Source organism: Giraffa tippelskirchi, chromosome 8, assembly GCF_054371585.1.
Source record: "Giraffa tippelskirchi isolate mGirTip1 chromosome 8, T2T-mGirTip1v1.2.pri, whole genome shotgun sequence".
Lineage (NCBI taxonomy): Eukaryota > Metazoa > Chordata > Mammalia > Artiodactyla > Giraffidae > Giraffa > Giraffa tippelskirchi.
Window position 1 is genome coordinate 120,279,345 of NC_137282.1, and position 15,136 is coordinate 120,294,480.

General features: G+C 47.2%; 2 protein-coding genes and 1 non-coding gene across 8 annotated transcripts in view; 1 reads left to right on the plus strand and 2 right to left on the minus strand.

Moving 5' to 3' along the window:
• BEND6 (BEN domain containing 6) overlaps positions 1–13,057 on the minus strand; it is a 61,406-nt gene extending 48,349 nt beyond the window's left edge. Inside the window, exon 1 of one of the 2 annotated variants that reach the window (XM_081519756.1) lies at positions 12,721–13,057. The gene's annotated coding sequence lies outside the window, so the exon portion shown is untranslated. Of the gene's footprint in view, positions 1–7,744; positions 8,728–12,720 lie in introns of those variants that run through there. The other variant, XM_081519757.1, reaches the window with a different exon arrangement.
• On the minus strand, positions 9,572–9,699 carry LOC145519322 (small nucleolar RNA SNORA18). The gene has a single exon (XR_014063728.1). It is a non-coding gene; the product is annotated as a small nucleolar RNA SNORA18 (small nucleolar RNA).
• Positions 13,058–13,246: 189 nt separating the features above from the next.
• DST (dystonin) overlaps positions 13,247–15,136 on the plus strand; it is a 512,241-nt gene continuing 510,351 nt past the window's right edge. For 3 of the 5 annotated variants that reach the window (XM_081519063.1, XM_081519065.1, XM_081519069.1), the window contains exons 1-2: positions 13,247–13,726; positions 14,260–14,294. In XM_081519063.1, coding sequence (XP_081375189.1) covers positions 13,546–13,726; positions 14,260–14,294 — 216 coding nt within the window. In that variant the 5' untranslated portion in view covers positions 13,247–13,545. Of the gene's footprint in view, positions 13,727–14,259; positions 14,322–15,136 lie in introns of all 5 variants that reach the window. The other 2 variants (XM_081519062.1, XM_081519064.1) reach the window with 1 other exon arrangement.

A 15,136-nucleotide genomic window follows, 5' to 3' on the forward strand; every position in this document is an offset into this window, starting at 1 on the left:
ACTGGCCTGCACTGATAGTAAGAAAATAAAAGGCGATGTCATACAGCAGTATGACAGTATGCGTGACTCTAAAATGCTGTCCAGTTATCGCAATGGCACGTCGCTGGATGGGCGGCCCCACATGGTCTCTGTCACAACTGCCCAGCTGTGCCCTTGCAGCACGAAAGCACACAGGCAATCTGTGCACACAAAAGCATGGATGTGCTCCAAAAAATTTTATGGACACCGAAACTTCAATTTTATACAATTCTCACATATCATGATATGATATTCTTACTTTTTTTTTTTCATGACTTGAAACTGTAAAAAAATGCTCTTAGTTTACAGGCTGTACAGAAACAAAAGGCAGGCAAAGGGGCAGCAGTTTGCTGAGCCCTGGCCTAGGGGATCGGTTATCGCGCTGAAAAGTTCAGCTGTGCATACGCTTCCTTTTCTTGCATCTCCATTTCTTTTCCTGGTGAGCAGAACAACTGCTTTAACCTCTTCCTCTCAATGCCTTCACTGCACATTATTACTAAAATATTTAGAACAGTACTTGAGAGACATAATTTAGAGCCTGTAAGATCCAACAGCAAATTGTTATTATTTGATAAAACTGGCTTTTGCCAGATTTAACCGGTGAGACCTGTTAAGTACTGCTTAGTGATGGTGACAGATACCAGAGCCCCATTCACAGCGGTTGCTGATACACTCGGGGTGCAGGGAGGGGGAACAGGGAAGTTATTGATATAGAGCTCAGTTTTGCAAAATGAAAAGCGGTTTGGAGACGGATGATGGTGGTGGTGTTTGCACAGCAGTGTGAATGTACTTTATGCCCTTGAACTATATACTTAAAAATGATTAAGATGTAAATTTGATGCTATGTCTTTTTACCACAGTAAGAAAATGGGAAAAAATCAGTTGGCAAAAATACAGAATTGCTTAATATCCTTAACTGTACTAAAATTTTCTCCTGCTGACATAATTTCTTTATAGAACAAATCTTCAAATTTCTTCACAAACAGACAGTTCATTTAAGACCAACCAGAATGGACATATCAGACCTCTTTCAGAATTTCTGATTTTCAGTAGATTTCAGGCCACTGTTCTAATATCCACAAACAAGTGGGTCAATGTATATATTACCAGCATATTAGCAAATTCAGAAGGAATATTATGATATGACTGTATAGTAAACATTATTAGTTATTAAAAAAAAATCATGTAATTATATGCCCTTCTTTATTTTTTACTTTTTTGCTAACAGAAACCATTAACTCCCCAGGTAGTTGTAGTGGGCAAGATTAAATATGACCACAGCCACGAGATTCTCTAAGACATAGGGTTGGATGAATAAATGTCAATGACTTTAAATCTTTCAAAGCTCACAGTTGAATATATTCTATATATTAAATATATTTATAGTGGATATTATATTAAAATGTATAAATAAAATATATATTATATTTAAATATATTAAATGTAATTTATATTAATACATTCTACATTTTGATCCAGAAAACACATACCCACAGACATACCCACACACATACACTGAAAACAAAATTTAAGGAAATACACTCATTTTTACTGCATGTGATGCGTTCTCTCAGTTTTTATTCTATCTACTGTATTTTATTTCATTTTAATAAGAGATGATCATAGAGCATTAAATTGATTTCACAACTCACTAATGGATGTAACCCATAGTTTGAAAAACAGTGTTCCAAGAAACCCTCAAATTATAAAAAACATATCTGAGAAATAAGACATTGAGAACAGAGAACTTTGTAACTAATGAAAACATGCTGCTGCTGCTGCTGCTGCTAAGTCGCTTTAGTCGTGTCCGACTCTGTGCGACCCCATAGACGGCAGCCCACCAGGCTCTGCCGTCCCTGGGATTCTCCAGGCAAGAATACTGGAGTGGGCTGCCATTTCCTTCTCCCATGCAGGAAAGTGAAAAGTGAAAGTGAAGTCGCTCAGTCGGGTCCGACTCTTAGTGACCCCATGGGCTGTAGCCTACCAGGCTCCTCCATCCATGGGATTTTCCAGGCAAGAGTACTGGAGTGGGGTGCCATTGCCGTCTCCACTAATGAAAGCAAATGAATTTAATAAAAATATAAATGATTAATGCATTTAGATTTACTTTTAATATGTCATTAATACAATTAATTCAGGAATTCAAAATGTAAAAGCCACCTCTTAAACTGTAAGAAGCAAAAGGTACCACATTTAAAGAAATATCAAAATAAAACTTAAGTATTCTTCCAAATTGCCAACAGGTTTGGATTGTTTTCTATACATATTGGTTTGGTTTTGGAATGTGTAGACACAGAAGGTCCCTTTCAGTACTCAAGTCAGAATATGAACTGAAGACTCTCCTCTCAGTGAGTTCCAGAGTGCCAGGAAAATAATGCCAACATATTTCTAAATATCCAGTGCTCTCTGTGAAATGGGCTACCAGTCTGAGCTCAGCCTCAGGCAAGGTGGGACATGGGGGTAGGTGATATCCATATTATTTTTTAAATTATATATATACTGGAGGAAGTTCCTCCTGGTTTCCCTACACCCAGCTGCTATGGTCAGAATGGGTGCCTCCCCAAATATATTAAAAATGTATGTTGAAATCCTCACCCTCATTGGTGATGGTATCGGGTGGTGGAGCTTTGGGGAGGTGATGAGGTCATGAAGGGTGGGGAGGCCTCCTGGATGGATTAGTTCCCTTGTTAGAAAGCCTTCAGGGGGATCCTTAGCCTTCTGCCAGGGGAGGAATCAGTGAGGAATCGGCAGTCTGCAGCTGGAAGCAGGGTCTCACCAGCACCCGACCCTGCTGGCACCTGATCCAGGAGCCCAGCCTCCAGAACTGTGAGAGGTTCACTTCTGCTGTTTCTAAGCTACTCACTGTCTGGCGTTTTGTTATAGCAGCTTGAACAAAGAAAGACACCGACCTCATCTTCTGCACCAGAGGGTCTCTGCTGCTCCTGATGCAGCGGGAGAGCCAGGTGCTAAATGGCCCAGTCTCACTCTTCTGTAGTGAGAAGTGAGACCACCTCGTTTTTACCCTAATGTGTTCAGGAAGAAGATGTCTACAGCAGAGTGGCAGTAGCGTGGAAATCAGAGGCTGGGGGCGGTGGGAGACAACCTCGCCTGCTCCGCAATGTCACCTGTCCCCTCTAATGTTTATAGAAAGCTTGTAGTCGCACAGAGAACAAACATGTGGCTGCCAAGCGGGAAGGGGGATGGAACGACTGGGAGTCTGGGACTAGCAGATTTAAACTATTACATATAGGACAGATAAGGTCCTACTGTATGGCACAGGGAAGTATAGTCAATATCCTGTGATAAACCATAATAGAAAAAAATATGAAAAAGAATATATATGTGTATAACTGAGTCACTTTGCTGTGCAGCAGAAATTAACATTGTAAATCAATTATACTTCAGTTAAAAAAAGCCTATAGCCGTGTGTGTGTGTGTGTGTGTGTGTGTGTGTGTGTGTGTGTGTGTGTGTGTGTAGGACCATCTGAAAGTCTGCACAAGAGAGTACATGCAAAACTCAGAGGGACTCTGGATAAGTTTTCTTGTGGTTGTAGGGCCTCCAAAATCTTTTCTAAGGAATACCAGTCTTTGTGAGTATTATTTTCCTTGGCTATTCCTCTGTTATTACTTGTCCCCTCACTCTACCCTCTGATATTTATGTGCTTTCCCAATTCATCAGAAACACAAGTGCAGAGTCACGCCTAAAGAAGAGTAAGAATCAATGAAACGCTCTATTTTAGGATAGTTAAGTCATGCAAACCATCTTCTACTTCACATTTTTTTCTTTGATTAACGTAGAACATTCTGTCTTGAAAGTTGACTGAAAAATGAGCTCACTATAATTTTAATAAATTTTAGACCAATTTTTAAAGTTCAAAAAATGTAATCATTCTGATGCAGGAATTAACGCCTATGCATAAAAATCAGGAGTGATTCAACTTTCAAATATTAATCTATCCTATTGATTATAACATAAAGGACGAGCTAATTTCTCTTTGAAATATCTGCCCCATTCCCTGGTGGCTCAGCTGGTAAAGAATCCACCTGCAATGTGGGAGACCTGGGTTCGATCCCTGGGTTGGGAAAATCCCCTGGAGGAGGGCATGGCAACCCACTCCAGTATCCTTGCCTGGAGAATCCCATGGACAGAGGAGCCTGGCGGGCTCCAGTCCATAGGGTCACAAAGAGTCAGACAAGACTGAGCGACTAAGCACATACCCTATATTAATGTCGTATACTAACGAAATGAAGTGTATAAAAATTACCAATGTCTATTAATTTTGCCCTTTAATAGTCTTAAAAGTTTAGATCTAAACATAATTGATATGCTGAGTCACATATTTCAGATAATTTACTTAATCAATCGTAACAAAAAAGTAGGTGCCCCTCATCTAGTATCAGTAATTTTCTGGCTCTAATAGTCTTTCACACCCTGTTGAAGCAACATTACAGTCCGTGATGAGGAAGCCCAGCGCATGAAGTCCTGAGCCCTGTGAGTGTGGGCAAGGGGTGAACAGCGGTCACGCCAGCCCGCTTCCGGGTCACGGAGACCCAGACCAGGTCGGCTCATGGGCAGATCACCAGCAGGCGGGGGCATGTGAGCCCGCAGCATCTCCTCAGAGTGGCTTCCTGCTTCACTGCGGAGGGACCCCGATGAAACTGTGCCAAGAGCAGTGCACAGACAGGCCAGAGACACTCCGGAAATGGGACTGTCTCGAGTCCGCTTCTGCGGGGCATGTGTGAATGCTGTACCACAAGACCTCCCACAGCCTGCGGGGTCGCCAGGGAGCTGGGAGGAGATGGAACCACCAGACCCAGGGATCAGGGCCCCTGGACGGCGGACTTGCCCCTGGAGTGAGCAAGTCCCGTAATGAGACAAAGGGCCTCATGAAGTGGGGGGATGTGATCACAGGGACAGGTCACAGGGACCTAGCGTCCTGGGAGGTGAGGGGCAGGGGGAGCGGGGCTCACAGGCACGGCAAGGGGCAGGGGGAGGCAGAGTAGCGGGGGGAAGGAGCTGAGCTCCCGGGGCGGACGGCGGCCTTCCACACCCTGGGCCTGAGTGCTCCTTGCTTCAGGCGTCTCTAACTCTGCGACCCCATGGAATCCTCTGTCCGTGCAAGATTTCCTAGGCAAGAATACTGGAGTGGGTGGACATGCCCTCCTCCAGGGGACCTTCCCGACGCAGGGGTCAAACCCGTGTTTCCTGCATCTCCTGTACTTCTTCACCTATTGAGCCACCTGGAAAGCCCATTCCACACCACAGGCAGGGTTATCCTGGCGGGATTCAGGGCCCCAGTTCCCAGATCTCCAGGGAAGACTGGGTATTGAAAAGCCTCACAGCTGAGGCTTAAGCAGATGTAGGAGGAGTGGCTGCTAAATTCACTAGGGTGTCTAGGAATAGTTTCTGGGAGCCTGGTACTAAGTCCTTGCCTCGTTCTTTTAAAAAAATTTTCTTATTTTTAGTTTTTGGCCACACAGGGTGGCACGTGGGACTTTAGTTCCTTGACTAGGGATCGAACCCCAACCCTCCACAGTGGAGAGGCAGTCTTAACCACTGGACTGTTAGGGAAGTCCACCTGCCTCTCTGTTAAGCTTTAAGATTTACGGAGATCCTACGACTGAAGCGACCTAGCAGCAGCAGCAGCAGCAGCAGTTGCAAACTCTGAGCTGAAGACTAAATTCCAGGACCAGTGTTTTTGGCTCAGAGTGGGCTTCTGCCTTCAAACATCTAGATGTCTGTGGAGTGACCCTGGATAGTTTAATACAGGTTTCCCCTCTCAGGGTTGAAACTGACATCCCAATAAAAGCTACTGAAGGAACCCTTTAGTCCCTCTTCAAACCCGTTTAAAGTTGTGGGAGGAAAAGGAAGCTCAGAGCACACTGTCTCTGCTTAGATGTTCCCTTGCATTGGGGAAATGTCCCTGAGTTTGTTTAGTTACAGCTGAGAGCTTCCTCAGTTTATCCTGGTCTGAAGAGGCTTCAGACCCTTCCCCCAGTCTGAGAGGCAGGTGGTCACTGGCGTGATGTGGTGCTGATAGATGAGAGAACGATTTGATGCTTCAGAAGCCTTGGTATATCTGTGTGGGTGTGTATGGTTCTGAGGATGCTCTTTTTGGTAATAACTCCTTAAGAACCTGGTGAAAACTGTGGATCATATCCCTCTAAAGAGATCCACAGTTTTACATATAATTTCAGGTCCCTAGAATCCTGTTTGTGAATCCCAGTTTAAAGTCTCCTACAGCACAGATAAGACCAGCAAGAACACACTTTCGATTTTTGGCTTTGTTCTTTGAAATATAAATTTTACTATATCCTAATTTAGTGAGTTTGCTATTTGTTTTCCTACTTTACTCCAAAAAGTATTTTGGAACCACAAAGTCATGTTAAGATATACTTTTTCTTTCTGTTCCTAGATCCATGGGATGCCATTACACCTGGATAATTTCAATAACATCTGGAGCTGTATGATTGAAACATCTTTTACTAATTCTCAGTTACTCATCCCCTTTTCCTGGGTACACTTGCTACTTCTGTTCTCTTAGTGACATCCTTTCAGGCTACTAGCACATTGATGCATTAGTACACAAACCTGTTACCACAAAATATTTAATGGAAAAGTCCTTCAAAAACTATTGTAAGAAATGGAGATCCTTTAGTTATTAACTATTGCTGTCATTTTATTAAGACAATGTGGAATTTAATCCATAAACATTAGCTAATCAAAAATTTACTCATCTCATAACGTATCTGCTTTGTTTTTTGTTTAGTTTAGTTGCTCAGTCCTGTCCAAGTGTTTTGCGACTCCATGGACTGCAGCCCACCAGGCCTCTCTGTCCATGGGATTTCCCAGGCAAGAACACGGGAGTGGGTTGCCATTTCCTTCTCCAGGGGATCTTCCCAACCCAGAGACTGAACTCGAAATCTCCTGAGTCTCCTGCATTGGCAGGCAGATTCTTTATCGTGGAGCCACCTGGGAAGCCCATTCGACTATAAACCACTTGCTTACCTTTCTTTTTTCCCTTAAGAATGTTGAAATGCTTGTAATGAATATGACAACTCTTATCTTGGATCTAGAAGGCAGTGACTTCTGCTTTCAAACTTGCTTTGTAAGTTGCCCATTCTTAGAAATGGTAGAAGTAGTCCACACTATCTGAACAATAATGAACAAGGTTGAGCAGTGATTTATAACTCTGAGAGCTTTATAATTTGATTTATGAACAGCTCTCACATCTTCCATTGGCAGTTCATACAACTATGAGTCAATTTTCCAGCCAAATGACTCAGTATTTTGCTGCATGACTAATACCACACTCAGTGTGGAAACTATAGAAATGAATTCTATTTGCTTCTGGATAATAAATGATTACTTTCCAAAAACTGTCTGCAAAGCATTACAGAAGAGATGAATTCAATTATATTGATGTTTTTAAATTCTCAAAATCAGCAGACTTTTTCGAGAAGTCTGTAGTGTTAACAAAAAAAGAACAAACCCCTTTCCCCCAAGAATGATGAATTTTGCCACCGTTAGAACAACAAATCTTAATCCGGCTCTAAAATTTCTAAAACATAAAAGAACAATTTGGGATGATGTCATATAAAATATTTTCTCTTATAATGATGCCTTTATTTTTCAAATTTTTATTATGGTAAAATAAAGATCTTTTATAGGACATATTTGCTACAAATAATATTTGGTATTTATTGCAAAGAATAATTTTTTTACCTTGAAATGCAAAATTTTAAGAGAATAGAGATCCATTCATAGATGGCTCCCCTGATTCTGGTGGCTGGAAACTGCCTCCTGGATTACATTAGATGCTTCAGTGATGCTCCCAAATGATGTGGCTCCTTGGACTTTCAGTCCAAGAGAATGGATACAGTTAGCACAAGCCCTTGTCTCAGACTGTCATGAAAACCACTTGGGAATGAACAAGCATACAACTTTTTTCAGATTCCTCCCAATTTCTTTCATGCCACCGATTTCTGAGAGTAAACAAGTTCAATCAAGAAGGTCATCGGTCCAAAATTAGTATGATTTCAAGTAACTTATTGCTAGAGTCATTCTTACCTAAATTTTTTGTTTTCCGGGGTAACATTCCAGTGGAATGTCTCTGCATGATTACCAATCAGGTCATCCACTCACTTTCACCGAAGTTTGTAATAAACGCTTACAAATAGCCTCAGCGATATTCCAAGGTATTTTCTCTTACCCTAAAAATCCTTCTTCTATCTGAACATTAGTAGCCAGGGCCGGTGGGGAGGGGTTGGGGCAGGGAGCCATCACAACCATTCAGGGCCAGTTTTAACTCTGTAGAGTCAGAGGCAGCCTGAGAGCAGAAAGAACAGGTCTGGGAGACTTAGGGGACCTGAGGACGAGTAGCTGAACCACAAAACACATGGGAGAGGCGGTCGTCTTCTCCCCTCCCTTCAACTCTCAATTTCTCTTCCACTATTGGCTCCTTCTCCCAAGTTGTATCCTATCCTGACGAAAGCACGATGATTGGGTTTTACTCGCATTTCTGCCCATGCATTCTAGAGCTAAATTTCTCCAAAGATTGTAGACATCACTCTTGCCTCTTCTCCACATCGTAGTCCCTCTCTCCAACCCCCTCCTGTCTGGTTTCAGCCTCTCCCAGTGTGATGAACCGGTTCCCTGGAAGGTGTGCAGAGGGCTCTTCACCACTGGTCCTCAGTGCGCTGACTTCTTACCCCAGATGTGCACCTGTCCCGAGAAGCCTCTGAACCGGAAGCACTTCCTGCTCTCATTTTCTAGCTCACAACGGGTTAGACATCTCCACAATTCTGATTCTAGTTGTTTTTTTTTTAACTTTCTGCACAAAGTGTAGGGTTTTCTTTTTTAAATTATTGTTATGTGTAACGGGCAAAATTATTTCATTCAATAATTTTTTAAGGAATTTCACATGTTCTGATTCTTTCCACTACCAATAACCATAGTTCTCCAAAGTCAGAATCTTCAAGATAACCCTTTCAGAAAGAAGTTTTGCTCAATCCACAGCTGTCATGTCAGTCCGTCCACAATTCTTTTAGTTGGCTTCTTTGTTCTCCGATGGAATATGGACACACTTTAACGTTCCCCACCTGTAATCTTTGGGATCCAATTTCCTCAAGCAATTTACCATGTTTACCGTCAGGAGATGGATCTGCATGGTTCTGAATTTTAGACACCCTCTATGAATGCACGAAGTTCAGATCATATTCACTCCTAAGCTATCACACACTAGAATAGTACAGATCATTGGGATATACGTATATCTATGATAGTTCCTATGAAGGGCTGACTCATTGGAAAAGACCCTGATGCTGGGAAGGACTGGGGGCAGGAGGAGAAGGGGACGACAGAGGAGGAGATGGCTGGATGGCATCACCGACTCGATGGACACGAGTTTGGGTAAACTCCGGGAGTTGGTGATGGACAGGGAGGCCTGGCGTGCTGCGATTCATGGGGTCGCAAAGACTCGGACACGACTGAGCGACTGAACTTAACTGATGATAAAAAAGTTTGGTCCTTAAGTTTTTCATAGTTTGTCAGTTCTGACTTACAGTTCTTCACCACAGATCTAATACATAGTTCTATGATTAAGGGAAAACATAGTTACTCTATGAGGCATTTCCAGCAATGTAGGTTTACAAAAAAGCCCCATCAGGATAGACCTCAACAGATTTCAGTTCTTTCTACACTTTCTCTTCCTTTGTAATTCTGTCCACCTGCATGACTTCCCAACTATAATTGATGCCTGCGATTCCCATCCTTCTCTGCTTCTGACTCCCCAACCAGGTGTCCATTGGTAATTTCACATGGATGACTTTCTGACAACTCTGCTACTCAATGGGTCTGAACCTGTTTGTCTTCTCTGCCTTCATAACTGTTCCTTCATCCTAGCCCCAAAGCTGAGTCATCTGCAATCCCTGTCTTTTCCTCAACTGGTCACCACACAGCCTAGGTGAAGACACTTCTTCTCGATGTTTCTTCCTGACGCACACATGAGGAATTCGTGCCATTCCTACCTCTAGGGAGGTTCTGTAGATGTTTCAGTCAGCTTATTAAGCCCCTTACTCATGCTCATCTTTGGGAGCGGAATGACTCAGTGATGAGGGTCCCTGGGGAGGGCTTGTGTAGGAAAGCTCCCTCTCACACATGATCCTGTCTCTTGCTCACTTGTGCTGCAGGCCACGTGGACCAGAGGGTGTCATTTTCTTCTGAGCACCTGGTCTTCAGGTGAGAAGCAGTACAGGTAGGGTTCCTTCCTGCCTAGTGTTGGGAAGGCTGATATTTGTTCAGTTGTGACTGGGCGGGTCAGCAGAGTTAGGTGAAAAGAGATAAGGTGCTCCATCTTAGCTCCGAGTCTAAGTCAGGCTCTTAATTTCCTTTTGGATCCTTGTATGCGTTCTCAATTTGGTTGAAACTCTGAAGAGAAAAAGGGCTGCAGGATGTATCATCTACATACCTGATACCAAATTCTCTTAACCAATTTTCACAACTCATTTGTCTTGGGTGACAGTGCCAACTCACTATCATAAAAATTAAAAAATTATATATACTTTTCCATCTTGATTTTTCATTCCAAGGTATGAAAGACCTTCCTCCTTCATTGCTACTTCCAAACTTTAAATTTGTGATTTTGCTATAATATTAATTATTCTTTATTAATAAAAACCTACTGGAAAGAATAGGTATGAATTCTACTAAATTAACTTCCAAAAGGATTGATTGGCTGATTTAATATTTATTGAATTCCACAATGCATTAGTATTGCATAACCACACAGAAAGAAGCAATTAATAACATGGCATCATTTGGAGAAAGGGATGATAAATTAGCAACAAACAAGCCAGAAAATAACAATAGAACCTAAATACTAAATTCTTTCAACGATTTGGTTAGCTTATTATTAGTATCCTTGAGATTACTGATGCAAAGAACAGAAATGAACAGCTCTAAAACGAAGTATCTATAATCTTAACTGCAGGGCAGTAAAGTGTTTGCCTGCCAAAAGAGATAAATGATGTTCTTGTGTGCACTTGAAACTTACAAATGGCTGCAGTAAGACTCAGGATGATAAGGGTTGTGCTTAAGTTATAGCTCAGAAAACCATAATTGCTATTTAGTTGCTTTTTGTTGTTATAAATGCACAGTTTGGGGCAAACTGGTTACTATGCTGTGTTTGTGCTCTTAGGCATGTTTCAAGGTGAGTTAGGCCATTTCTGCTCACTCAGAAATTTTCCTCAATAAGAAGGATAAAGTAAAGATGACCTTCCTTTCTTCTGTGAGATATTCTTCCCAATGTTTGCAAAAGGTTAATTCAGTTTTGTTGTTGCTTTAAATTACTCCACTGCGCCTCTGGGAAGCAACGCAATATGGAATTCTTCCTTTACTGGTGTGCCCCTCAGGGAAGGCTCCCAGACTTTTCCTCGGTGACCCCTGCGCAGTGGATGGGAATGCGGTGTCTCACTGCAGTGGCTGCAGAATCAGGAAATCTTTGAGCTACCTTCGCAGATACCTGTCAGTGCTCCCTGTCAGCCCAAGAGCCCGGGACCTTGCTGGTAAGCCCATCCTGCCGGCACTCTGACCCACCATTCTCACTTTATACAACCACTGCAAGCAAGGGCCTCCTTCAAACCAGAACATGTTGTTTTAAGAAAGAAGATGTCCATAAGAAACCTCAACCCCATGTTTCCCGTGGTGATGAATCGCATTTAATACACGCACTAGGCAATGCCTTTTTGAGTGTCCCATATCGCTTAGATGTGATGATGCTTAAAGGCCTTAAGAACATCAAGAGTTAAGCCCTCATGCAGGGCTGAACAGTGGATTATGTATAGTTAGCAAAATACACGGATTTTGAGATCCTACAAGCAAGTAACAAAACAAGAATTGCCATTAATTCTTTAACTGCTTTCCAGAATTTTACAAAATTACACGATTTCTTCAGCCTCCTAAATATTTGAGTTCACCTTAGTAGTTCGCAGAAACTCCACACATGTAGTAATGGGTTGTCCCATTCTAATTGCTGTTTCATTATGCAAGTAAATAAAACAAGCAAAACCCAGCCCCGCACGACTAGCCCCGGCTAGGGGGCAGCAGCCAGCGGCGCAGAACCGGCCGGCCGAGGTCGCTGTTGTCGTTGGTTCCGATCCGGGGCCCGGCGGCTGCTGCAGCGCCCCCTCCGCGCCTCCCGCGTCCGCACTGCGCCAGCGGCCCCGGGACAACCTCCAACTGCAGGATCCCTTTTGCTGATTACGAAGGAAGGGGAGCGGGCAAGAGGGAGAGGAGTGTGTGCCTTTTGAGTGTGATAGGTCACTATTTCCTCCCTCTCCCTACAAAATCTGTCCTCAAAACAGAGTATTTACAAGTCAACCTCCAGCTTCTCCATCTGCCAGTTCCATATATCTGAAACTGCCTCTCCCTCCAGCTGCACTAAACGAGGCGAGGTTTTAGGGTCAACGCATGGATGGATAGAAGGGGATGCCAAGCGCCCACTTCTCGGCTGCGAAACTGTACCAAGTTAGGGGTGGTCGGGGTCACGTCTGCAGACCCCAGCCGGGGCGCGCGTCCAGTTCAGGGGGGTCGGAGAGGTAGGGGTGGGCCCCCTGTTCCGGGGAACCCAGAATCCCAGGGAAGGCCCTGCCTGGGGCTCACGCGTGGTCGTGCAGGAAGCCCCCCCGCAAGCAATCGCTCACCCGGCTGCATCCTCCGGAGCCCCAGCCGCGCGGGTCGGGGCGCGGGGGGGGGGGATGGGAGGCGGGGGCAGCACCGCCCGGAGGCTCCCGCCGGCGCTCTGCGGTCTACCCCCGGCTCCCGGGCGCCCCCTGTCGCCGGGCTCCCCAGCGATCCGGCCGCGCGAGGCCAGGGAGGCGGCAGCCCCGGCGCGCGGGAGCGAAGGGGCGCCCGGCCGGAGCCCCGCAGACGGCGCGGACGGGCAGGCGGCTCAGCGGGAGGGCGCTGGGCGCTCAGGCCGGGGCACAGCCAGGGGCTGCCGCAGCCATGTCCGCGCGCGCGCGCGCGCGCCGCAGCCCTGCCGTGATGTCATCCGCGGGCCCCCGCCGCGGCGCCCCGCGCCCGCCCCCCGCGCCCCGCGCCCGCCCCGCCCCGCGAGCTCCGGCTCCGGGGATGCTGCGGCCGCCGCGGCCGCCGGGCGATGCGCGGGGTCCGGGCGGGGCCGGCGGGGCGGGCCCTCCCCCCGCGCCGCGTCTGCCGCGGGGCTGCGCCCGGGGGCAGCACGCGGGGCGGGGCGGGGGCGCCCGCGGGGGGCGGGGGCGGCTCCCCGCCGCCTAGTGCCCGCCGGGCCGCCGTCTGCTGAGTCATGGGCAGCGCTGCCCGCAGCCCGGACTCATTCGCGCTGCGCGGCGGGCTCGGGTGCGCAGCCATTGGGCCGGCGCGGGGCCGCGAGCGCCGGGCATGACGCTCTGAGCCGCGCTCGCCGCGCCGCGTGCGCCCCGCGCGGGTGCCTGTGCCGCCGCCCTCCGGTCCCGCCGCCCGCCGGCCGGCCGCGCCGCGCCCGCACCATGATCGCCGCCGCGTTCCTCGTCCTGCTGAGACCCTATAGCATCCAATGTGCCCTCTTCCTCCTGCTGCTTCTGCTGGGCACCATCGCCACCATCGTCTTCTTCTGCTGCTGGCACCGCAGGCTCCAGAAGGGGAGGCATCCCATGAAATCGGTCTTTTCGGGTCGTTCAAGGAGCCGAGGTGAGACGCGTCGCGGCGGGCTTCCTCGGGGCCGGGGGGACCGTTCGGCGGGTCTGGAGAGGGGAGCGCGGCTAGCTCCCTCCGCGCCGCTGCCCCCGCCGCGTCCTCGCTCTTCCTCCCCCGGCCCGGGGCGCTTCGTGCTTCAAGCCCCGGCCGCCTCGTCGGGTCCGCCGGGTCGTGGTGCCCGCGGCGCAGAGCTCCGGGAGAGGGAAGGCGGCGGACGCTCGGGCTCGGCGCCCCGGGCGGTCGAGCGGAGTCCGGGCTGCGGCAGCCGCCTTCACCCGCGCCCCCCGGCGCCGGAGCCCGGGGCAGGGAGAATTCGGGGCGCCCCAACTCCCCCAAAACTTTCCCTGAAACTTCTAAACTGATGGCCTAGCAGCCAACCCGCCCTGCGGGCTGTCCCCACTGCGTTCGAGGCGTCCGGAACGCGCCTTCCGGCCCCCGGTCCCCCAGGTAAGTCGTCGGTGACTCGGCAGGTGAAGAACAAGGAGTTAACTGAAGTCTCGTTTTTTCTTTTTTTTTTTCTCCCCCAGATGCTGTTCTGAGATCTCACCACTTTCGTTCCGAGGTAATTTATTTAGCGCGCACGCTCAAGGTCAGAAGAAGTTCTCTTTCCTGGGTACCAGTATTAATCATAGGCGTGTTTAGAAGCCACTAGGGCGTTGAATGGCGAGCCTACAGCCCCCAGGCCAAAAGGGACGTGTTTGATTTGAAGCGACTCCCCAGCATGAGTTCCCCGGGAGCGGTTTTTGGCAGATTTCTTGTGTCGTGGAGCCGCTATGCTGGAAGGGGAGAGACAGCCCCTAAAAGCGACCTGACCTCAGGAACGCAGTCCTGCGGTGGCTGTCAGCTTCCTTGACCGTCTGGAAATGGCCGGAAGCTTTCTGGGCGCAGTCGGCCAGCCGCCGCTATTCACTTGGGTATCCAACCACGCTGGGAGCTTTTAGGGAGTTAGTGCAGGGCAATTTGATCCGTGTGCATTACCTTTTAGACTTGCAAGTTTATATTCCTGTTCACCCAGAAAGCGCTCCATGTTTTACTGGGGACGTCTGATGACTTTTGCAAAGTGATGATGATAGTGATCAGGCTTTACCCTCAAAAGGTGAACCATCCATCCCTCCTTAAAAAGGTGACCTGGCCGCACTGATTCAGTGGAACTGTTGTAGGACTAGGTCTTCTGGAGACAGAACAAAACCGAGAAACACAAGGTCTCCCGACCCAGCGTTTCTTGATGAGTTTCCAGGCCAACCCCCACTTAATGCCAGATGATTTCCCCTCCTTTCCCGGGGAGTTTCACACAGGCAGGAGGTTGCTGGTAGCAGTGGGTGATGTGGCTTGATCATCTTAGCAAAGACTTCATAGTTAGACACCCTCCATCGGCTTGCTGTTTACCTGAGAAGTTATTTCTCA